Source organism: Camelina sativa, chromosome 6 (genome assembly GCF_000633955.1).
Source record: "Camelina sativa cultivar DH55 chromosome 6, Cs, whole genome shotgun sequence".
NCBI lineage: Eukaryota > Viridiplantae > Streptophyta > Magnoliopsida > Brassicales > Brassicaceae > Camelina > Camelina sativa.
Genome location: NC_025690.1, coordinates 17,347,256 through 17,368,784, shown reverse-complemented (window position 1 = coordinate 17,368,784; position 21,529 = coordinate 17,347,256). Strand labels below are relative to the sequence as shown.

General features: G+C 36.7%; 5 protein-coding genes and 1 long non-coding RNA gene across 8 annotated transcripts; 4 read left to right on the top strand and 2 right to left on the bottom strand.

The window, feature by feature from the left end:
* LOC104791941 (autophagy-related protein 18d-like) lies at positions 3-3,226 on the bottom strand. The gene is made up of 6 exons (XM_010517948.2): positions 3,139-3,226; positions 2,244-2,396; positions 1,343-1,963; positions 867-1,098; positions 413-536; positions 3-268 (listed from the first exon to the last, which is right to left on the bottom strand). Exons 2-6 carry the CDS (start codon positions 2,355-2,357, stop codon positions 190-192), a joined length of 1,170 nt encoding a protein of 389 aa, XP_010516250.1. The 5' UTR covers positions 2,358-2,396; positions 3,139-3,226; the 3' UTR covers positions 3-189.
* LOC104791940 lies at positions 3,450-5,954 on the top strand. The gene is made up of 3 exons (XM_010517947.2): positions 3,450-4,312; positions 4,613-4,885; positions 5,284-5,954. The coding sequence occupies exons 1-3, from the start codon at positions 3,614-3,616 to the stop codon at positions 5,665-5,667; spliced, it is 1,356 nt and encodes a 451-aa protein (XP_010516249.1). The 5' UTR covers positions 3,450-3,613; the 3' UTR covers positions 5,668-5,954.
* LOC104699163 (putative thioredoxin H10) lies at positions 6,270-7,241 on the top strand. The gene is made up of 4 exons (XM_010414498.2): positions 6,270-6,480; positions 6,628-6,786; positions 6,875-6,997; positions 7,092-7,241. Exons 1-4 carry the CDS (start codon positions 6,442-6,444, stop codon positions 7,239-7,241), a joined length of 471 nt encoding a protein of 156 aa, XP_010412800.1. The 5' UTR covers positions 6,270-6,441.
* LOC104791938 lies at positions 8,104-12,676 on the top strand. Its single transcript, XM_019246841.1, has 3 exons — positions 8,104-8,424; positions 8,554-8,725; positions 8,821-12,676. Exons 1-3 carry the CDS (start codon positions 8,314-8,316, stop codon positions 12,516-12,518), a joined length of 3,981 nt encoding a protein of 1,326 aa, XP_019102386.1. The 5' UTR covers positions 8,104-8,313; the 3' UTR covers positions 12,519-12,676.
* On the bottom strand, positions 12,458-13,404 carry LOC104791939. Of its 2 annotated transcripts, none has more exons than XR_768975.1 (3): positions 13,234-13,404; positions 13,003-13,153; positions 12,458-12,546 (listed from the first exon to the last, which is right to left on the bottom strand). It is a non-coding gene; the product is annotated as an uncharacterized LOC104791939 (long non-coding RNA). The 2 variants fall into 2 exon arrangements; XR_002038631.1 differs by having other exon boundaries at positions 13,003-13,085.
* Positions 18,059-20,095, top strand: LOC104791936 (probable WRKY transcription factor 70). 2 transcript variants are annotated; one of them, XM_010517945.2, is made up of 3 exons: positions 18,059-18,540; positions 19,189-19,290; positions 19,472-20,095. In XM_010517945.2, the coding sequence occupies exons 1-3, from the start codon at positions 18,209-18,211 to the stop codon at positions 19,941-19,943; spliced, it is 906 nt and encodes a 301-aa protein (XP_010516247.1). In that variant the 5' UTR covers positions 18,059-18,208; the 3' UTR covers positions 19,944-20,095. The 2 variants fall into 2 exon arrangements, with proteins under 2 accessions (XP_010516247.1, XP_010516246.1); XM_010517944.1 differs by lacking the exon at positions 18,059-18,540 and adding an exon at positions 18,652-19,033.

The following is a 21,529-nucleotide window of genomic DNA, read 5'->3' as shown; positions in this document are numbered from 1 at the left end:
GATTTCCAGAAATTAGTGTAGATATAAATCCTTTGTATATACAATGTTTCAATCAAGAATACAATTCCTTCAATCAAGTAATGCTTGGAAGTATCAAACCGTAATGCAGTTTCACCAAATCTATATACCGAGCCAATGCTTTATGTACATAAAAATCGAAGCAAGCACGTGTTCTGACTATCTCGCGCTCTACGAGTTCAGGAACCGGGAATGTTCAAGCTGAGTCATCTCTCCTCCATTCACTGGATCGAAATTGCACCTGTAGAAACTGTAAGGCCGATGAATCAGATGTGTGGTTCTTGGTTATTTTATGTTTTTTTGATATTCTAACTTGTGTGGTGGAACCACATATATGACTACTTGTGGATGATGATGTGAATATATTCAAAGAGATTTAGAAAGTCTTCCTTACCTTCCGTCCATGCCGATAATCGCAATTGTGTTCTGAGCGCCAAATGCTGCAAAGTATTGAGTGACTTCGGGTACATGGAACTGAGAGAATGACCATTCCGAGCTGAAATATTTTGGTAGAACTCCTGCAACAATGTCTGAAAATGTTAGGTACCAGGCAAAAGCATGAGCTAATCCTTGATTTGCTAACTTGAAAGCTATGAAATGGAAAAAATAATAACTTTGTGACACATAAAATTTCCCAAGGTTTCTATAAGCCACAAGCTTCTATAAAGTTCACTGACTTTTTCATGAACCAAGAAGCTATTTCTTGGAAGTTTCACTTATGTATTCTCTCAATATACTTAAATTTTCTGTCCTTTCACTCCATAAGCATTTTTTAAGAGAAACAAGGCATATCAAACGTACTTCACGGTAACAGTCATTTCAGATATTCTCCTAATTTTCTACCTTACCTCTCAGAAAAGACAATGACGAACCAGGGTTGGCACCACTGGCTGGAGAAACAAGAGACTGCAGGGAATTTGAAGAAGTCTCATGTTCAGTGGAGTTGGCGTCCTCCCTAATGACCCTCACTCTAAGAGAGAAGATGTGAACAGTCCCCTTGTCGCTTGATACCGCAAGCCACTGCACGTTTGGTGATAGAGCAATGCTGTAGATATCTGCTCTGTCCACGCCTCTTCGGACCTGTAAACAAAGCAGCATTGGATTTCACTAACCAGACTAATTTATCAGTAATGAGCATATAAAACTAGCATATGCTCTGCATAAGATTCCGTTACTGTTATTAACAGCTATTGAGTAACTAAATCATGACAGATGTGTTTGCTCAACCATTTACTAGACAGAACCCGTATCAAACGTGACTTAAATAGCATATGGTACAGTGATGGTGTTAAGAAAATTGAAAGCTAGTTCATAGTTACCAGACCTCTTGCAAACGAGTTCCGTCCATTGTGTTGAAAATTCGAATCAGGGTTCCCTTTGTACTGGCAGTTGCAAGGAGCAAGCCATCCAATGTCATGGTCATGCACGCGATATTAGAATCATGAGCATTAATGATTTGAACCATGTTAAGCCCAAAATGTTCAACTCGGACCTGTCCTCGACGAATACCTGGACAGGCCAGCACAGATGTATTCATATGATGAGAGAGGCAACATAGTCCCCTTGGATTTGCCAGATTTTCAATCTGATGAAGAAGTCTTAGATCCAGGAAATTGTAGACGTATATCTTGTGCTCAAGAACAACAACAATTCGATCTCTTCTTAACTTCACTGCACGAATTTCCGAACGAAAAGAAAATTCACTGATGCAGCGGCTCTGATGATCATCCCAAATCAAGACTTTATTAGAAGGGTACTGATAGTTAGGTCCACCACCAACAAGGGCCAAGATATTACTCCGGAAAAGCATCTCTACAATTTTAAACCCTCCATCCTTGAGCTCTCGCCTGAAAGTTTCCTTGAAAGGTTGGCAATTATATATACGAAAACCATGGCTCGTGCCAGCAGCAAAACAGCTGTAATCCTGATTCCAAGAAACAGAAACCAACTCTGCTTCGTCACTTTCTCCAAACTCTGGNTTCACTGATGCAGCGGCTCTGATGATCATCCCAAATCAAGACTTTATTAGAAGGGTACTGAGAGTTAGGTCCACCACCAACAAGGGCCAAGATATTACTCCGGAAAAGCATCTCTACAATTTTAAACCCTCCATCCTTGAGCTCTCGCCTGAAAGTTTCCTTGAAAGGTTGGCAATTATATATACGAAAACCATGGCTCGTGCCAGCAGCAAAACAGCTGTAATCCTGATTCCAAGAAACAGAAACCAACTCTGCTTCGTCACTTTCACCAAACTCTGGTTCTGGAGGCCCATGAGAGTTTGAAATGAAGGTATTCCGGGAGTCATAACCACCTGGTTGGAGGTTCTTATGGGAGTCCATTTTCCCTTATAATATGTGAAGCGTTGCAGTTATAGCAAGCTGAAATCAATAACCAAGAAAGAAGAATTTTAAGATTGATTTGACTTCATAAAACACACTGTCCAGAAAATCCAAACAATGGAGCTGAACGACTAAACTTCAAGAGTTTGTGTCATGCCAATCAAACACAAGTTCAAAGCATCGACAATACAACACTGAAACGCTTCAGAATCTGATTCCAACAAAGACTAATACAATTCCTTAATAGAAACTTAAGCTAATCCAACGCCAAAGTGCCAACAGATGAACAAGCTCTCTCTTTTCTCAGATATGACAGACTAGTGACGATATAACACAGGTCAGTCACAGTCAAATGTATCCAAAAATCACTTCCATACTAAAAAAAAATCCCCAAAAGGAAACCATGTAAGAAATCAAAATTCCACAATTGATCAAACCTCACCTACCTAAAAACCCTATCTGTTCAGTGTTCATCAGACATTACGATCAACAAAACCACCGAGGCAAGTTCATACTCCTAAATCCTAACAAAGGATCCACAATTCCAATTTCGTATACAATCAATCCAACAATCGCGTAAGAAACAATACACAACATACATAGCAACCACAATTTCAGATTCCAATCAAAACAACTTTGTGTTTTGATTCGAACACAAAACACAATGAAGATGAACAAAATCCTCACTGGAGCGCGAAGAATCAAACAACGATATTTTGAAAATCGATAATGCTGTTTCAATAAACGAACAAATCTCGATCCTGATTCTATAATCTTCTACCTTTCTCCTCAAAATCAATGACTTCGCTATGAGAGAAGGTTCGTCTCGGTCTCTGTATACTAACTTGTTTGATTTTTTTTTAATCTTCGTAGAAAAATTCAGAACTTTTTTTTATTTTCTTTTTAAATTCGTTGTTAATGGGGTCAGTCAACTGTCGTCATATACAATTAAACTTTATTTCTAATACAAGTAAAGTACTGTATATAGTTTAAATTAAAATTCGTATTAGCTTAATGGGCTTAACCTGGACCAGGCCCAAGCGGGCCTATATTTCAATTCAATCCGGTCAGCATCGAAGTATCAGCTCCGGTGACGGGTTTTGACTCCGATGCTCTGACTCGTTGATCCATAAATCGAACACTATCTCGCTCGTGTTTTTCTGCATTTTCTCTCAATCTAAAGGGGGGGGGAGGGAGATTATATAGTTTTTGGTGAAACCCTTTGTCTACGATTCGATCTAAAACCCTAAAAAGAGATGGTGAAACCCTCCGATTTCAAAGCAGTTCACAGACTTGTTCAATCGCATTACAGTCGATTTAACGTGGTCACAGCAACGGGCCGGTCAAAGCTCTCCGCTTTGTCGTCTCCTGCTCTTCCTTCAAATGGGGTTTCTCAGCTTCAGCCAAACTCCGGTTTCCACAGCTTTTCGTCGAGACCCATATCGAAAAACTTTGGCTTTTCCCAGATTCTTCCTTCGAATGGGGTTTCTCAGCTTCAGCCTAAGACTTGTTTCCACAGCTTTTTGTCGAAACCCACTTCGAAAAATGTGGGATTATCCCAGATTCTATCAAGTCCTAAGCTCGTACCGAGTTTGCAGAATTGTGGCGTAGCCTTGGTTAAGCCCAAATGTGTTAATATGAACTTTGCATCGGCTTTTAGATTGTTTTCGAGCTCTGGATTTAGAAAAATCGATGGGAATTTCGCTAGGAAGCTTGTTGACAAGCCAATCCAAGCTGTTAGTTCGACGTTTGCTAGATACAGAATGGCTTTAGGGTTGCACGTTGACGCATTTTGGAAGAAGAATAACCTTTTGGTGTTTGGAGCAGTAGCTGTGTTTGTTTGTATTTTCTTGTGGAGGATCATGTTTGGAATTGCTAGCACATTCGTGGGTCTCTCTGAGGGAATGGCCAAGTACGGCTTCCTTGCTCTCTCCTCTGCTATTGTTGCATTTGCTGTAAGTATTAATCTCTCTCCGTGCTTATCTCTGACAACTCTGGCATTAACTTGAACTTTGAGATACAACTTTGGATTGATTCAGTGGTGGGTCTCTGAACTCACAGCTATGACATATTTAAAGTCTGAATCTTCCTTTGCAACTGTATTGTTTTGTTAATCTTTATAGCCTTCAACTTTCTATCAAGGATTGTAAATACTGTTGTTAACTTTGGTTTGTTATCATTACATTCTCCTTCTCTGATCTTAATAGAGTTATAACTGCTCATTGTAATATATCTGTGTACATATCTGTTACTAGGGTTTATACCTTCGCGCAAGGTTCACGATAAATCCCGATAAAGTCTATAGGATCACCATGAGGAAGCTCAATACGGCGGCTGGTGTTCTTGAAGTTATGGGTGCTCCTCTGGCAGGATCAGATTTGCGTGCTTATGTGATGTCAGGTGGTGGCATAACATTCAAGAAATTCAAGCCATCAATTAGGAACAAGCGTTGCTTTCTCCTATTCCCGGTTCAAGGTTCTGAGAGAAAGGGCCTCGTTAGTGTCGAAGTCAAGAAGAAGAAAGGCCAGGTTTTTGCTTTCTCTACCTTCCCTTTACGTAAAGAACCCATTCTTCTTAGATTGATCACATTGTTATCTTATCACTATTATTGTTAGTAATCTGTTCCAAAAAGTTTTCCCAGGTTACCTTCAAAATAAGCCATGTAAACATGTTAGGTGCTTTTAGTAAAGAGTTCATTAACAATGCCACTTTAACTAATGATGTTTTATGGTCTTGAATATTTTGGTGAGGTTTGGGGTTCTCTATAACAAAACCTAGGGTGTATCTTATTATTTGCTTTGGTTGGTTATTTATTCTTCATTTGCTTCTTTGACTCGGTTTCTGTTCTAACTGTAAAAGATATCGGTATCTAAACCTCTCTGCGAGTTTTGGTGTATATCTGATGTTGATGTCTGTTTTTTCTCAGTATGATATGAAGCTACTGGCAGTGGATATTCCAATGGCGTCTGGTCCTGATCAACGCTTATTCCTTATTGGTGATGAAGAAGAGTACAGAGTCGGTGGTGGTTTGATCTCTGAGCTAAGAGATCCTGTGGTGAAAGCAATGGCAGCTACCAAAGAGTTTGATAATCTTGACAGAATTGAAGAGGAAGAAGACGCTGAAAGAGAACTTCAAGAAGCGGAAAGAAAGCAGCGTGAAGAAATGGAACTTGAAGAAGCGGAAAGAAAGGAGCGTGAAGAAATGGAACTTGAAGAAGCGGAAAGAAAGGAGCGTGAAGAAATTGAACTTGAAAAAGCGGAAAGAAAGAAGCGTGAAGAACTTGAGAAGCTCGAAAAATCGAGTTCTTAGTTGGTTCTATCAGACATTCACACAAACTTAACATCTTCAGTGGGTATAGAACATCACCACAAATCTGTGTAAAACCATAACTTTCAAACTTTTGCAGAATAAATTGCCGAGTTTTTTTACTGTTTCAGGGTTTGTAATTTTTCAGAAGAAAAGCTGCATTTTATCCTATGTAAACCGGTTTTGGCTAGAAGAAGGATAATGTTTTTGTCATTCCGTTAAGTACCGGTTTAAAGAGTCAAGGCTGTATGAGACTATCATATCTATGTGGTCTTTGACCAATTTCACCATTTTACAAAATTAGCAAGCTGTTATTATGGTTCATCAAAACCACCTGCATCATCAAGAAGATATAGTTTTCCAACGAAGAACCAAATATACGTTTATCATTGCTTCTATCGAATCTTCTTGCGACTCCCTCCCTTATCTGATGAATTCTTCTTGTTTTTCCTTCTGAATCCTCTACAGAAAATTGTGATCTTTGGATCTCTAGTCTTTAGGGTTAAAACTGTTCTCAATACAAGAACACCAAAACACCTAATTTGAAAGGATTTAAACGTTAATAATAAACTCTCTCAAATCCCTTGTTTTTTTTCCACACATAGATTCGATCAAGGTCACAAATTAACCTTGAGATGTGTCATTTGAACCTCTCTTTTTCAAGATTATTGAAACATAAGGGTTTTGATTTTCGTTTTGGCCTGATGAAAATTTGATTCAGGGAGTGAATGCTGAGCCAATGAGAAGCAAATTTGGATTTGATTGTGTAAAGAGTTGATGGGAAATCGTTGTGCAAGAACACCTTGTTGTAGAAAGGTAGTATAATTCTTTTTCTGATAAAGCTTTTTCCCCAAAAATGACAAAATCTTTGAATGTTCCAATGTTGTAACAATTCAATGTTTCATTAATAGCCATAGCTTGAGAGAAAAAATGAAGAATATGTGTCCATATATGTGTTTACAGTTATGGTCATGTATATGCTGCTGCTGCATCAATAACAACAAAAACAAAAACAAGACTCAAACCCGAAGCCAACACGGGTCCAAAGGTAAGGTCCATCCGGTGAGCAGAATCGAGAAATGGGAAGAAAATATCACAGAAGCTAACAGTAATGGCAAGATTGTAAGCTTGCTTTTTCAAATTATATTTTCCACTTTTAATTATCTAGTCTTCTGAGAGTAACTAGGCTAAATCATTCAATCAAAAACAGCTCGTGGTGAATTTCAGCGCGCCATGGTGTGTACCTTGTAAGAAGATAGAACCAGTATTCAGGGAGCTTGCTTCTAGATACCCTTCAATGATATTTGTAACGGTTGATGTCGAAGAACTCGCTGTAAGTAAACTAAAAAAACTTATGTATTTTGAGAAGAATGATCATCGATTGTTTTAGGATTTGAGATTGAGTTGGTGAAAAAAACAATACACAGGAGTTTAGTAATGAGTGGAATGTGGAAGCTACACCAACGGTAGTGTTCCTTAAAGATGGAAGACAAATGGATAAACTTGTTGGTGCAGAAACCTCAGAGCTTCAGAAGAAGACAGCAGCAGCAGCAGATCTATTTCTCAAGAATCCATAAACTCTAACACACACACACAACAGAACAGAGTTAGGTTTTTCCATTGTCTGTCAAAAACCACAAGTTACTTGCGGATGAAGTAAGTATCATGAGTTCTTTTTATTGCTTTGTTTGGGATTATCTTATCCTTACAGATCTGATTTTATAAAACTAATGCTTTTTATCAACATTCAAAACTATGACTCAGACAAAATCTTGTATCTGGCTGACAAAAACACAACATGGAGATGAAGAAGAGTTTGGTGATGAAGGTTTATTAGCAGCTACGGCTCTGGCTCTTCTTTAGAGCTCTTTTCTGCAGATACATATTTTATCAAGTGGTCACTAAACGAATGGCTTCTTGTGCATATTTGTTTCTTTTAATAATTTTTATTTCTAATTTCACTGTGTTATTTCTATCTGAAAACCTAAAGAAGAAAAAGAAAACGTCAAACACGGTATAGAAAGAAAGAACTTTCGATAGAAAAATATTCACCAATAAATTACGTAATTTTCAAACCCAAAACATGGTTTTGTCAACAGTAACCATTTGCTTTATGTTGGCAAATTACTAAGATGCACGTTGATTTCTTTCTTATTTTTAAAATTATGATTAACCCATGACGTTTCGATTCGTTCTTTCTTGATATAAAAAGCTATTAAAAACAAAGAAATAATTATAAAGGTGTGTTTCTTGGCGATCTCCAAAGTTGACTCTTCAAATCCAAATCGTTAAGACCTAATTAAAGAACTGGACCTCAACTTCCAAATCCAGTGGTGATAATAATCAATGCAACAACTTCTAGATCTTAATTTTCCAAACAACAAAAACGAGAAGAAGCAAATTTTTAATAAATAAATTAGTATATACAAGTCTGTTAAAGCATCATTACCTTGACCATTACACATTTTGATTTTTATAAAGCAAATATTTATATATTCGTTATTGTACTTCATGACTTCATGTGCCTGATCTGATTCATATTATATACCTCCTCCCCTGCTACTTGCTTGCTTGAAAGATCACCAACAAACTTTTATACCCAGAAAGAAAAAAAAGATCATTCATCAACGATAAGTCAATCACCAAACCATGATGAAGAAGAAGAAACAGAGCAGATCCCAATCTTCTACTAAGAAAACTCTTGAACCATCCTCGGATTCATCACCTTCACCAAGACTGCTCTCCATTATCCGTTCTAAGGTGTGACTACTTCTCTCTCTCTTTATCATCTTCTTCTGTCTCTTCGAAATCTTTGATTCTTCCTATTGCAGGTTACTCGGGTTCTGGATTTGAGCTGATATTCTTGTTTTTCTGTTTTGTTCTTTGTAGTTGGCAAGTGGTAAAGACTTGAAGCATATGTTCCGAGGCATGAGGAGTAAACCCGTTCCCGGATTATCTTCTCAGTCTAGAATCGTGAGATGTCCCGAGTGCCACAAACTTCTCCAAGAACCTTTAGATGCGACTTCCTACCAATGTGGTGGATGCGACTCGATTCTTCATGGTACGATAGCCTTCTTATCTCTCTACACACGTTTACAGGTAACCAACCTCATGCATAAGTGTTTTCCGTTTCTTATGTTCTTTCTTTGAATGCAGCAAAACGTTTGGAACTGGAAGGCAATGATAACACAAACACTATTCCCAACGCTCTTCTTTCTTCTCAAAACCATAGTTTAAGTACCGAGGTAGAATCTGCAGAAGGTGGTAGTAGAACTCCAGTGAGGAGTATTCAACGGGAGTACAATTCAAGGGCATCACCTTCTGTTGAAAGGGGGTATCATTCAGAAACTGTTAACAAGCATAAGACTTCCGATATCCACAGAGAATGGATGAGAATGGCTGATGAGTTCAGTGTGACTGGTAATTCTGATGCGTTTGCTTCAGCAAGAAGCTCTCCGTATAACTCACGCAGCAGTACCTCGCAATGGAAACAACATGAAGGAAGATACGAAGACCCACCTCGGGTTCCTTTCTATCCAGCAAGTCCTTCCCCTTCTTCTGCATATGAATATGGCTACAGTAGTCCTTTTCACGGGTCTCACGTTTCTGCATCAGAGCAGTCTTATTATCATCATCAACCAAACCAGTTCAAGCAATATGGAAGAGAAGGCTCGTTTCAAGAATCTTCTGTTGCCTCACCTACCCGTTTTCCGGGTGAGACATCTAATGGAAAGTACTATCCCCGGTCTTCGCAGGCTCAGCGGCACGAACTTCAGTATCATAATCTATATGAATCCAGTAACTCTACAACCCCGATTCGTTCTGTGTACTCTGAGAGTAGTTATCAAGCAGCTGCAGCCCCACATCGTTCCACATACTCTAAGCATTCCGTAGGGATTTCTAAGAGTGACACTAGTAGTGAGAAGAGCTCTCGCAGGGACAAGAAACGGTATGTCAGAGAAAGGAATCCTGTGGTGAAGCACCATATTCTTCCTTCAGCTGGTGGTGCGCCTTTTGCTACTTGTTCCTATTGCTTGGAACTTCTACAGCTTCCTCAGGTGTCTCCCCAAGGAAAACATAAGAGATATCAAGTGAGATGTGGCAGTTGTTCCGGTATACTTAAGTTCTCTCTTCGAGGGAAAACAGATGCCGTCCTGGATTCACCTAGCTTTCTGGATTCTGGCATGGGTTTTGCTGATGAGACTGTTACTAATCACCAGGATTCAGCTTCAAAAGGTCATGAAGAGATTTATCCAGATGGAAGTTATCTGCGGTGTTTAGACGACGATTATGGAGATATAATCTGCAAAAGCACCGATGCTGTTTTATTGAGCCGAAGTCAGGAAGCATTTGAGGATAAGGGCATTAAAGAAGACATAAAGAACATATCTAGCATTTTTTTAGATTCAAAATTGGAGGCATTGCAGCCTCATCTGAAACCTTTGGTGAACCACAGATTAGGAAAGCAACAACCTGCATCAAGTGATACTATTGCAGAGACTTCAAGGAATCATCTAGAGCAATCTCAGGAAGCTCATTCAGAAAAGTCAAGCGAGATGGATAATAACATTATTGAAAGAGTCAATTGCAATTTAGAAGAGTCTGAATATGAGAACAATGAACATATTAAGCCAGAAGAGGTAGTTGGAGAAGGATCAGGTGAGTCCCTGGAGGTTCCAGAATACAAGAACGAAAGGATGAGTGAAACAAGAGAACAAGCTGAGAGAGTTGCAGAGAGACCGATATCTCATTGTAAGGAACTTCTAAACAAGAATGAATACGTCTATGAAACATGCGTACTGTCTAAGGATACCAGAGACACTCACGAGTTTGAATGGGAGGAGACTCAAAAAAATGAAGAATGTGGAGACGAACATACATGGGAAGAGAACATGGGAGACAAACCGTGGATGCATTTGGGGAAATCACAGTATATTGGGGATTCAATCAATGACAGCAGCTTACGCAATAGTGAAACATTTGAGGATACATCAGTCAAGGAAGATATTGAGCACATCTCAAACATATATCCAGATGCAATGTCAACTACACCACAGTCTTCCCTGAAATCTTTGGTGAACGATAATGCCCAATTATGTGAAGCTATAGTCACAATATCCAGGATCCATGAGGAGCAGTCCAAGCATAAGTATGAGAATTTTAAAGAAAGACAAGAGTTGGAAATGAATATCAGTGACAGAATCAGGTGTGAGTTAGAGGGGTCTAGAGACACGACAAACGAAACTCTTGAGCTGAACAAGGTGGGCGAAGATGGATCTATTGTTTCTCTCGAGAAGGCGAGTGGGGCAGGTGAAGAGGGACTGTTATCTCATCAAATGGAGTCTCCAAACGAGAATTTAGAAACTTCCTATGGAACACTAGAAACAGTTTATCTAGAAGGAAGCGGATTTGTAGGTGAAAGAACGTGGGAAGAGATAATGGAAGATAGAGCGGGGTTGCATTTGGAGGAATATGAAAGCATACCAGTTTGCATGCATGATTATGAGCTAGAGACAATACTTGAACCAGACGAGGATCCTGATGAAAGATCAGGATCCGATTCACAAAGTTCCTTCAACGAAAATGGAGGATCAGAAGAGAGAGTCATGCTTCATGATTCTCAAGATGCTATAATAGAGCACTCCCAGTATGAGTGTGAGAGCTCAAGCGAAAGACAAGAGTTGAGTAACACCGTTTTTGACATAGTCAGGTCTGAATATGAGACAAATGAAACGCTTGGGCAAAACAAGATTGTTGGAGATGGATCTGTTGTTTCGGTGTCCCATGAGGAGGGGCCCTGGCTAGTGGATGAGAACAAAACCGAAGCGCTAAAAGATGGTGTTATGGTGAAAGATGGACCATCGCTGCACTTGGAGAAATGTGAAAACGAATCAATGAAAGTGGAGGAAACACTTGAATGGACTTCAGAAAGAGCTCCAACATTTCGTCTGCATGAATCTGAGCTAGGGGCAATGCTGGAAATTGACGACGATGCTGATGGCAGATCACAAAATAGTTCAAGGAGCTCCTTCAGTGACCATGATCTTTCAAAAGAAAGACAGTTGTTCAATGTGGAGGAGCCCCAGCTGGTGATTGATGGCAGAACAGAACCGCTACAAGTAGGCGAAATGGCAAAAGATACAGTATCACTGGACTTGGAGGAGTATGAAAATGAATCAATGAAAGTAGATGAGACATTTGAATGGACTCCAGGGAGAACTTTGACATTTCGTCGCCACGAATGTGAGGTAGGGACAAAGAATGAACCAGACGCAGATGATATATTCAGGCTCAGTCTTGACGGCGCACTTGAACAAGAGAGGATGATATTGATGGCTCATGATAAGCAAGAAAATCCATGGAACACCTTTAAAAAATGTGATGCTGACGAAGATTTACCAGCATTTAGTTCAAGGGTGTCTTCAGAGGACTATAAATCTCCAAGTAAAATGGCAGAACTAGATAGTGAAGGTGAGGAGGAGATATCAAGAGACCAGCTAGAGCATTTTCAGAAAGAGACCGGGAAGTCAAGACTAACCTCTGAACCATATGCTCACATCCACAGCATAACAGAGCCTTCTGAAATAGTGGGTTTGCGTCATGCGTTATACCAAACGCAAAATTCACCTCTACGGTCGCCTCTCACGTCACCAATTCATACTCCCATTGGTTCTCCACTGCATTACCTGATGGCTTCACAAATCCGTTCTCCAATAACTTCAACAATAAACTCCCACATAGTTTCACCACTTCGTTCCCCCATTATCTCATCTGGTTCACTATCTGATGTATTGTTCCTCAGCAAAAACGTTGATGACAAGAAAACAGAAAAGCATTCTTCCACGGTTTCTTAGTTTTTCCCCCCATGCTTCAAGGCTTTACCTGCAATGCAAAACAGTGTGTACATTGTTTCAATTTTGTTTTCAGAGTGATTGGATTACATGTAAGGTTTCTTACATATGATTAAAAAAAAATCAATTTATTGAGTAGATAAATCTGGTTTTTAACAGAATTTGTGCTGATTCGAGACTCATTAAATAAAGTGGAATTGACTCTACATAACCACTTTACTCAACAACTAAAATTACTTGAGTTCATACATTGCAAAACATAAGAGAAATCATAACATGCAGCACAAAACAAGGCAAACACAAATAATTTGCTGCATTGGGTGATCAAAACCATTGAAACCAGCACTACAAAGAAAGAGATACAAAGTTCAGATCATATGAACATAAAAGCTGCTCCTACATGATATATCCAAGTGAGCAGGCATCACTAAGTCCAGTGTTACTCTCTTCTGCTTGTGCGAATTTAAGAAAATAAATAAATAATTACCGTTTATGGAAAACTTGAATTATTATACCACATTGATCCATGTGCTCTTATAATGCTAATGATCTCTCCTTTGCTTCCATTGTCTTCAAAGAGACAAAACAAAAACAGCAGAATCGACAAGAAATTTTTTATGGCTCTATACTAGAATACACTGAGAAAAAAATAAGTAAAGTTTCAATCTTTACCCCAGTACACACTGAAACGAAAACTCAAAGGTGGTCACTTTCTTACCTTTTAAGAGAGACGACTTCGGAAATGCTCCGACCCATTCTCAGACATAACCAGTAAAACCCAATGGAAACGGGGAAAAAAAATCGAATCTTGTTTGTGCTATGTTCAAAGTACATTGTTGCTTCTCCTGCCATCTCAGCTTTCGATCTCTCCGTAACGAATATGCCCAAATCTCTTTCAGAGGAAAGCAAGACATCGTTTTTCACACTTCATGACATTCTGTAGACACAACACACTCTTAAAATACGTGCCGTTTTGAGTAATTACCACACTTCTCTATACCATTCGACATATACATACTTGAAAAACGTGCCGTTTTGAATCATCATTACGCTTCGTACCATTTTAGCTACACACTCTTGAACAACGTGACGTTTTTAAGCAATGTGATGTAAAAACCCTCTTTCTCCAACTTGTCCTGCTTCTTCATTACTCAAATGGTATATGATCTCATATTCTCATGGATTCTAGTTGGGAAACTCAGTCAACATTATGCAAAAAATATACATGTGACTACATCATATGATCATATCACATACAGCAAACTATTATCATATGAACGTCTACAACATATTAATGTATAATTAAATACATTGTTCTTTGACTAGACCGTGACATGGTCCCATGACTCCCCCATCTATAAACGTTTTTATGATTATGAACACATCTTCACGGACTGCAAAAGAGGTCAAAAGACTACTCATATAAAGGGTTTAAAACAAACAAAGCAAAACCAAATCAGATCACCCATTGTATTTTTTTTTTCTGTTTCGTTTCCGTACAAGTGTTTAGTGTGTAAAGTGGTAGAGATTTACTCAACAATTTATTGAAGTGTTTACATAAATTTTTTGGGAGTATCTTTAACTTTCCCTAGCTAAACTACAATAATATCATCATTCTTTGGAAAAAAATATGAAAAACGAACTTCAGTAATATTTGAAGAAATCTGAAGTAATTAGAAATTTAATCAGGGTCATGCATGCTTTCCATAGCAAAAACATGGTTACTATTAAAAGATTTTTTAAACTGCAAACAAAAAAAAAGAAGAAAAAAAAAACAGTGAGAACCACAGGTAATAAATGTCAAGATTTATGTTACGATTTGAGAGAGAGATCAAATCTAAAGGGAGATTGTGACTGTCCTCAAGGGGGAAGAGAGAGACAAAGAGTGATCATTGTGGAAGCAAGCTTTTGAATTTTCATTGTAAATTATGTTTCTCTCTTCCCCCAAAAAAAACAAATATTTTGATTCTTTTTCCAATAGGAACTTTCTCATTGTAGATATGAAATATGAAGCTTCCCCATTATTTCCTTTGTTTTATTTCCCCTTTTGATCTCACAGAACTATTTTGGTGAAAAAAAAATTGTTTCAAGGGTTGTACAATTATTGGTACCAGCATAGTAAGCATACGATACCCACTCACTCCTCTTTGCAATAATTCTCTTTTACACATCACAATCAACTGTACATTATTTTGATTCATGCACCGTTCTAGCTAAATAAAACACAAAAGTTGAGCACTGTATAACATTACTAAACCATTTAACTTTCGAATGATTATTTTATTCACTCTAATCCAATTACTATCCAATTCATGATTCAGCAATTTGTTTATTACCACGGCACTTATGCAACTTCTACGACTTCAAACGCACCTTTTTTTACCGACTCTGCGATTTGAATATTTTGTTCATAAACTAAAACAGCTGTTTTAGAGTATATAGTCAATCTATTCCTATAAATATGTCAGAAACCCCTTAAGCATCTTATGTTGGGTCTAAATGGTAGTATAAAATTTGAGCTCTTGAGGTAATGTTATGGTCTGATTTTTGGTTACATCATTTACACAAATAGAAAACTTAGAAAAAGTTGAGGAATTCTAGTAAACATCATTTGGTTGTAGTATACATATTTGATATTTATATAATGTCATAAACTTTTAACAAATAGTACAACGTTGTACTGTAGTATCCATGTCTAACTTGCTACGCGGGTGTTGGCTTGTAGTATGAATAATTATCATAGCTATGTCTATTGGACCCCTTATTAAATGGTATTTTGGATACATATATAGACATTAATAGTTGCCTACACAACTTGATGACTTTTACTATCATTATTGTCGTTGTTATACTTCGATCCATTTGAAGATATGTATAAAGCATTCATATTTCTCGAGTGCATTATATGTATGTTATGTATAAAACATTATAGTCTTTGGTTTAAGTAGATGGTGTGTTATTTTAAAAAGAAAAAAAAAAATCTAACAAATATCCAATTTTTTTGATAATTTGATTCTTTTTTTTAATTGAAAATTCAAAACTATTTTAAAGTGATTTATCATTAACTAAAAATAAACATCCAACAAAAACTACAGCCATTGAATCTGTTAGAAGAAAAATCGTGATAGAGATGCGTCGTGGTTCATGGTTGCCCCATTTGTTAGATATTCACTTATCTTCTTTTAACAATACAATTTCCTACGATTTATGATAAAATGATAAAATCGAGATTTATCATTATTTTGCAATGCAATCCTATAGTGTTTTAGATTATACCACTAACACCATTAGTAATTTGAAAACAAAATTCTGATTCTAAGCTCAAAAAAATGTATTATATAAAGAAAACACTACCGATTTTATACTTTCAAAATGCATATACTCTTATTTTATAATTTCCTGCATATAGCCCACCTTCCAAAAACAGAAGATAGGTTACCATCCACAGGTTTTTGAAAACCGATAGTTAGGCAAGTTGCTAATGGAGGATACTCAAATAACTAATTCTGAAAGGACAGCTAATTAATCTTCAGATTTGATTAAGCAAAAACTTGATTATGATATATTTTTAATCATTCTATTATTGTTTATACCCTTGTCAACACCTCTTCACCCATTGACTTTTTTCTTACATCATCCCTTGAAAATTATTCCTGTGACTAATACGCAATTGGTCAGAGACTAATTCTTATTCGATAGACAATGCATTATGAGTAAAAAAGACTAATTAGAAGAAATGCCGGCCTATTAAGTTTGATTAATATATAAAACTATATTACAGCGACTTAGGATATGTGAATTAATAAATGTATTTGCGATTTGCCAACTGGATTACATAATAAATTTTGCTACAGAACCAACCTTTTGAATTTAATGAAAATGTTGAGACACAACAACTAGACTTTACGCCATTAATAACACAGGTCTCATTTATGAACCTGCGAACAAATCTTGTCAGTAGTTTATTGGTTTCTGCCCTTCTGGAGGTGTAATAAGCCGTGGTAGCTAACAACACCCAAAATAACTAAAACCAAACTCTTATCCTAAAATTTGTCTTTTAGTATCCCTTTTATCAGAAAAAAATATTCTTAATAGTAATAACCTCTGTTCAGGATTTAATTGTGTTCTGAAATTGATTTATCTTTTGATCCTAGCTCAAATGATGTCTTAAACTTCATTATAGGAGATTGTCTCAAAATCATGACGTTGAAAAAGTCGGCAATAGATTACACACTAATATATTTCCGTAAATAAAAATTATGGACTAAAAATCAATAAAAAAAAACGGTTACCATTTTAGTCATGTCAAACATGTCCTATATAAATATCACCGATCGTTAGTTTAAACTTGGTTAGAAGAGAGTGAGTGTGCACTAGACCAACTAGGACATCTCTGACAATAAGCGAGGAGTACCCATATACGTGTACGTATATGATACATGGAAATAGTGAGCGAGGGCCATTGAGTTTGAAAAGTATTGAAAATATTTATCTTCTACTAAAATTAAGCCAAATAATAAAAAGATGATATATATGAAAAATACGTATGATGCCTAACTGTACCTTTTCGACGAAACGGAACAGAGTGATTCGAGTGAGAGACGACATATTAATACTTTTCAACAATACATTGTGTTGTTATCATTATAGAATGTATTGAATTTAAGTCTACTATAAGATAGAAGAGTTTCTAGAAAAAACAATTGGGTAGAAAAGTTTAGTTTTGATACGCCATATTTTCTAGTAGTCAAATGAGATGTTTAGTTAACTTAGTCTAATTATATATGTTTATGATATATAAAAAGTTAATTAGTCGTACTGGAGGGCAAATGAGAGCTAGAGATCCAATTTACTTTCTACTCATGTAATTTCTCATTCTCAACGTAATCAATCGAACTTAGATAAGCCTCTCTGCTCCAATATCCATCACTCAATTATTTTATGTCAAAGCAATTCGTTTAGGACTCGTCTGAACGTAATCTATTTGAACTAGGTAGGTCTATTTAGGGAGTATACATCTCGGTAATAGCTGATAAGGACCTATCTGTATGTCGTTTTGAATTTTTGGTATGCAAAACTACTATTCAAAATACCGTATCTTCGGCAAATAGAAAAATAGATCATAAAATTTGGATATCAAATCTGATACGACCCCTAATTCAATTCACTACATCACTCTGTTTAAACTTTTACTAAATCAGTAAAAATAGAAAAGGAAGGTTTGAACTTTGAACGGATATTTTCTAGATTCTTTTATTAGTCTAATTCGGTCCAAAAGTTACCCGATTAGAGAAACACATTGAATGATCCTAAGTAAGTATGGATTACAGCAATATTCTATATTCCATTCTCATTGAGTGATGAAATGACATCATGACCACTACATCATCGAGCTTACGTCAGGAAGCTCCACAAGCAAAAAAAAAAGGGTGGATAAGTTCAAGTTCCATCTCATTTCCTCGCACATCTATCTCTATCTTCCTTCTCATTTCCTCACATCTTCCTCCCTCTCTCTCTCTCCAAAAAAAAAAATAAAAATCAAAGAAACCCAACAAAAAAACAAACGCATCATTACAAATCTTTTTTTCCACCTTATATTTACACACACTTCTCTTCTTTCCCTTTAATCATACAAACCACACCAAGAGAGAAAGAAAGAAAAAAACCACCAAAAACTTCCTAAAAATAAACAAATGGATACTAACAAAGCAATAAAGCTTAAAGTTATGAACTACCACCTCGTTGAAGGCCATGAGTTCGCCACTAAGCTTCAGCAACTCCTCTCTCAACCCGGGTCGGGTCAGGGTTCAGCGGAAGATTTAGCGGCTAAAATCTTAGAGACTTTTAACAAGGCCATCTCCATTCTTGATTCCGTCGAACCCCTCTCCTCCTCCTCCTCCTCTCTTGCCGCCGTTGAGGGCTCTCAAAATGCTTCATGCGACAACGACGGCAAGTTTGAAGATTCCGGAGATAGTCGGAAAAGATTGGGACCCGTTAAGGGTAAAAGAGGATGCTACAAAAGAAAGTAAGTTTCACATTTCTTTTCCCAAAAGATCATCAAGGATTTAATTACTGTTTTTGTTAGTCACAAACAAACAAAATATTTAGCTTTGGTTGCAAGAATCATAANCACACCAAGAGAGAAAGAAAGAAAAAAACCACCAAAAACTTCCTAAAAATAAACAAATGGATACTAACAAAGCAATAAAGCTTAAAGTTATGAACTACCACCTCGTTGAAGGCCATGAGTTCGCCACTAAGCTTCAGCAACTCCTCTCTCAACCCGGGTCGGGTCAGGGTTCAGCGGAAGATTTAGCGGCTAAAATCTTAGAGACTTTTAACAAGGCCATCTCCATTCTTGATTCCGTCGAACCCCTCTCCTCCTCCTCCTCCTCTCTTGCCGCCGTTGAGGGCTCTCAAAATGCTTCATGCGACAACGACGGCAAGTTTGAAGATTCCGGAGATAGTCGGAAAAGATTGGGACCCGTTAAGGGTAAAAGAGGATGCTACAAAAGAAAGTAAGTTTCACATTTCTTTTCCCAAAAGATCATCAAGGATTTAATTACTGTTTTTGTTAGTCACAAACAAACAAAATATTTAGCTTTGGTTGCAAGAATCATAAGTAGGTTAAGAGCCATATGATTAATAATTTTTTCATTAATATTATGAGCAGGAAGAGATCCGAGACGTGGACTAAACAGTCGCCTATACTTGAGGACACATATTCTTGGAGGAAATATGGACAGAAGGAGATTCTTAATGCCAAATTCCCAAGGTCCTTTTTACCCCTATGTACATAGTTGTTTATCACATATATTCGTATGTGACATGTTGCCGGGTATTCTTAAACATGGACCGCAATTATATCTACCATCAATGTGGGTCTGAGCTTAATTGGTTGTAGCATATAATAAATTTTGGCCTAAATTATTTTTTCTTTAATTTATGTTTTGCAGAAGTTACTTTAGGTGCACACACAAGTACACTCAAGGGTGCAAGGCAACAAAGCAAGTACAGAAGGTGGAGCTCGAACCAAAGATGTTCAGCATCACATACATGGGAAGCCACACGTGCAACACCAACTCAGCAATACCCATGGTCAAGGCTTGTGATAATCATCATGATGAGATCACCATGGATATGGAAGAGCACAAGAGTCCTAGTCTGACGACCTCGATGAAGGAGGAGGAAGAGAATCATCGTCCTCATGGTTCGTCCACGGAGAATAACTTGGTGTGGCCTGACATAGTGTTCGAAGAGGATCATCATCATCATCATCAGGCCATTTACGTTAGTGGGGACACTAGTACATCTATCAATGTTTTGGGTTCTCATCAGGAGCTCATGATGTTTGGAGCTGGCGGCGATTTCGAGTTCAGCGACAATGAGCACTACGCTATCTTCAATTCATGTTCGAATCTATCTTGAGTTTACACTACTATAGACTAAGGCCATGAGTTAATCATTAGGCTTGTAGAGTGGAAAACGCATATATATTTTGTCCTCGTCTCCAATGGGTGTCTCTGTAGTTTGTAATGTACATATAGTAGTATAAATAACAATCCTTCTCTTTTGCAATACGCTGTCGAATTAGTTAGACGTAAGACGACGTCTACTGAGTAGTACTGACTATAAAATTTTAGCCGCTACTATCTGTAGCAACATTCCCCTCTATTATCATCTTTTTGTAAACATTCCCTATTTTCCCCCTCTAATCAATGCATCAATAATAAATATTCTCTCCGTTTTTTCAAAATATTATTTTGACATTTGAAGAAAATTTTAAACTATACATACTATTACTAAAAATTAATAATAACTGAAATCTAATAAAAAGTAGTTTCGGACTAAAATTAAATTTAAAAATATATATATGAAAATATTAAATGATATTTTTGTGAAACAAAAAAGAAAACTCTAAAATAATATTTATTTTGTAAAACGGAAAAAATAAATAATCGTTATGATACATATATAATTACAATTTACAAATGTGTACTAACATATATACCACGTCGGGTTTATGATCTTTTATTCTACGAAGTATATACATTTATAGAGGTGAGAAAATTTAAGAGAAAATGCATATAGAAACTGTTCTCTGCCTATTACGCGAGGGTAACATCTCAGCAGACTGCAACGACTCGACGTCTATATATACTGATGACTACATAAATTTCAGCCACTCTATTTGTAGCAACATTCCCCTCTATTACTATATCAGTATATCTTTGTAAACATTCCCAAGCCCTTAAATACTTAGAGCATTTCCATCAGACATATTTGACAGAGGATCAGAAGAATAAAAAATTAAAAAAAAAAGTGGAGAGATAAATAGAAAGTGTCTCTGATGAGAACAATTAAGACACAACGTCTATAATTGTCATCATTTGATTGGTTTGACATACTAAAATATAATTAAATAACTAAATTAAATTAAAAATATTATTATTTAATTATTTGGACATCCAAATGGCTATATAATCGATGTAGATGCCCTTAAAGCAAAAGCATTGTATACTTTTCACAAAAGTCTCAAACTTAAAATATATATATATATATATATAATATAATAAATTTTATTATAAACTCTCATAATAAAAAATTATTATTTTATATATTATTAATTATTTTGTTAGTAAGAAACTTGGTTAGAGACTAACGGATGCACATAATCTAAGTTCTAATTTATGCACTAATAACAAATTATTTGATCGTTATGATATACATACATAATTACAAGTATATACATATATAACAACTAGGGTTTTAGGATTTTTTGTTTACAAGTATTACTGCTAAATAGTCAGGAAAATAAGAGAAAAATGCATATAGGACTGTTCACTGCCTTTTACGCGAGGGCTTAAACATCTCTCAAGTAGCGACTACATGTGTACAAAATACAACTCGACGAATTGGTCCTTTTCTATTCTTTGTTTTGCTATATCTTTTGTATTATCGGGTGGGTAATAATATAAAAGGAAACATTACATTAAAAAGTGTCCCTATTATTT

What these genes read in the sequence shown, in the direction of transcription:
- LOC104791941 (XM_010517948.2), bottom strand. Translation starts at nt 2,357, where the DNA reads ATGGACTCCCATAAGAACCTCCAACCAGGTGGTTATGACTCCCGGAAT. An exon ending in AAAGTGACGAAGCAGAGTTG is followed by an intron (nt 1,964 to 2,243) that starts GTTTCTGTTTCT and finishes GAAGCAGAGTTG; the next exon opens with GTTTCTGTTTCTTGGAATCA. An exon ending in ATTATCGGCATGGACGGAAG is followed by an intron (nt 269 to 412) that starts GTAAGGAAGACT and finishes TCGGCCTTACAG; the next exon opens with TTTCTACAGGTGCAATTTCG.
- LOC104791940 (XM_010517947.2), top strand. Translation starts at nt 3,614, where the DNA reads ATGGTGAAACCCTCCGATTTCAAAGCAGTTCACAGACTTGTTCAATCG. An exon ending in CTGCTATTGTTGCATTTGCT is followed by an intron (nt 4,313 to 4,612) that starts GTAAGTATTAAT and finishes ATCTGTTACTAG; the next exon opens with GGTTTATACCTTCGCGCAAG. An exon ending in TCAAGAAGAAGAAAGGCCAG is followed by an intron (nt 4,886 to 5,283) that starts GTTTTTGCTTTC and finishes GTTTTTTCTCAG; the next exon opens with TATGATATGAAGCTACTGGC.
- LOC104699163 (XM_010414498.2), top strand. Translation starts at nt 6,442, where the DNA reads ATGGGAAATCGTTGTGCAAGAACACCTTGTTGTAGAAAG. An exon ending in GAACACCTTGTTGTAGAAAG is followed by an intron (nt 6,481 to 6,627) that starts GTAGTATAATTC and finishes ATGTGTTTACAG; the next exon opens with TTATGGTCATGTATATGCTG. An exon ending in CTAACAGTAATGGCAAGATT is followed by an intron (nt 6,787 to 6,874) that starts GTAAGCTTGCTT and finishes AATCAAAAACAG; the next exon opens with CTCGTGGTGAATTTCAGCGC.
- LOC104791938 (XM_019246841.1), top strand. Translation starts at nt 8,314, where the DNA reads ATGATGAAGAAGAAGAAACAGAGCAGATCCCAATCTTCTACTAAGAAA. An exon ending in TCTCCATTATCCGTTCTAAG is followed by an intron (nt 8,425 to 8,553) that starts GTGTGACTACTT and finishes TGTTCTTTGTAG; the next exon opens with TTGGCAAGTGGTAAAGACTT. An exon ending in ATGCGACTCGATTCTTCATG is followed by an intron (nt 8,726 to 8,820) that starts GTACGATAGCCT and finishes CTTTGAATGCAG; the next exon opens with CAAAACGTTTGGAACTGGAA.
- LOC104791936 (XM_010517945.2), top strand. Translation starts at nt 18,209, where the DNA reads ATGGATACTAACAAAGCAATAAAGCTTAAAGTTATGAACTACCACCTC. An exon ending in AGAGGATGCTACAAAAGAAA is followed by an intron (nt 18,541 to 19,188) that starts GTAAGTTTCACA and finishes TATTATGAGCAG; the next exon opens with GAAGAGATCCGAGACGTGGA. An exon ending in CTTAATGCCAAATTCCCAAG is followed by an intron (nt 19,291 to 19,471) that starts GTCCTTTTTACC and finishes TATGTTTTGCAG; the next exon opens with AAGTTACTTTAGGTGCACAC.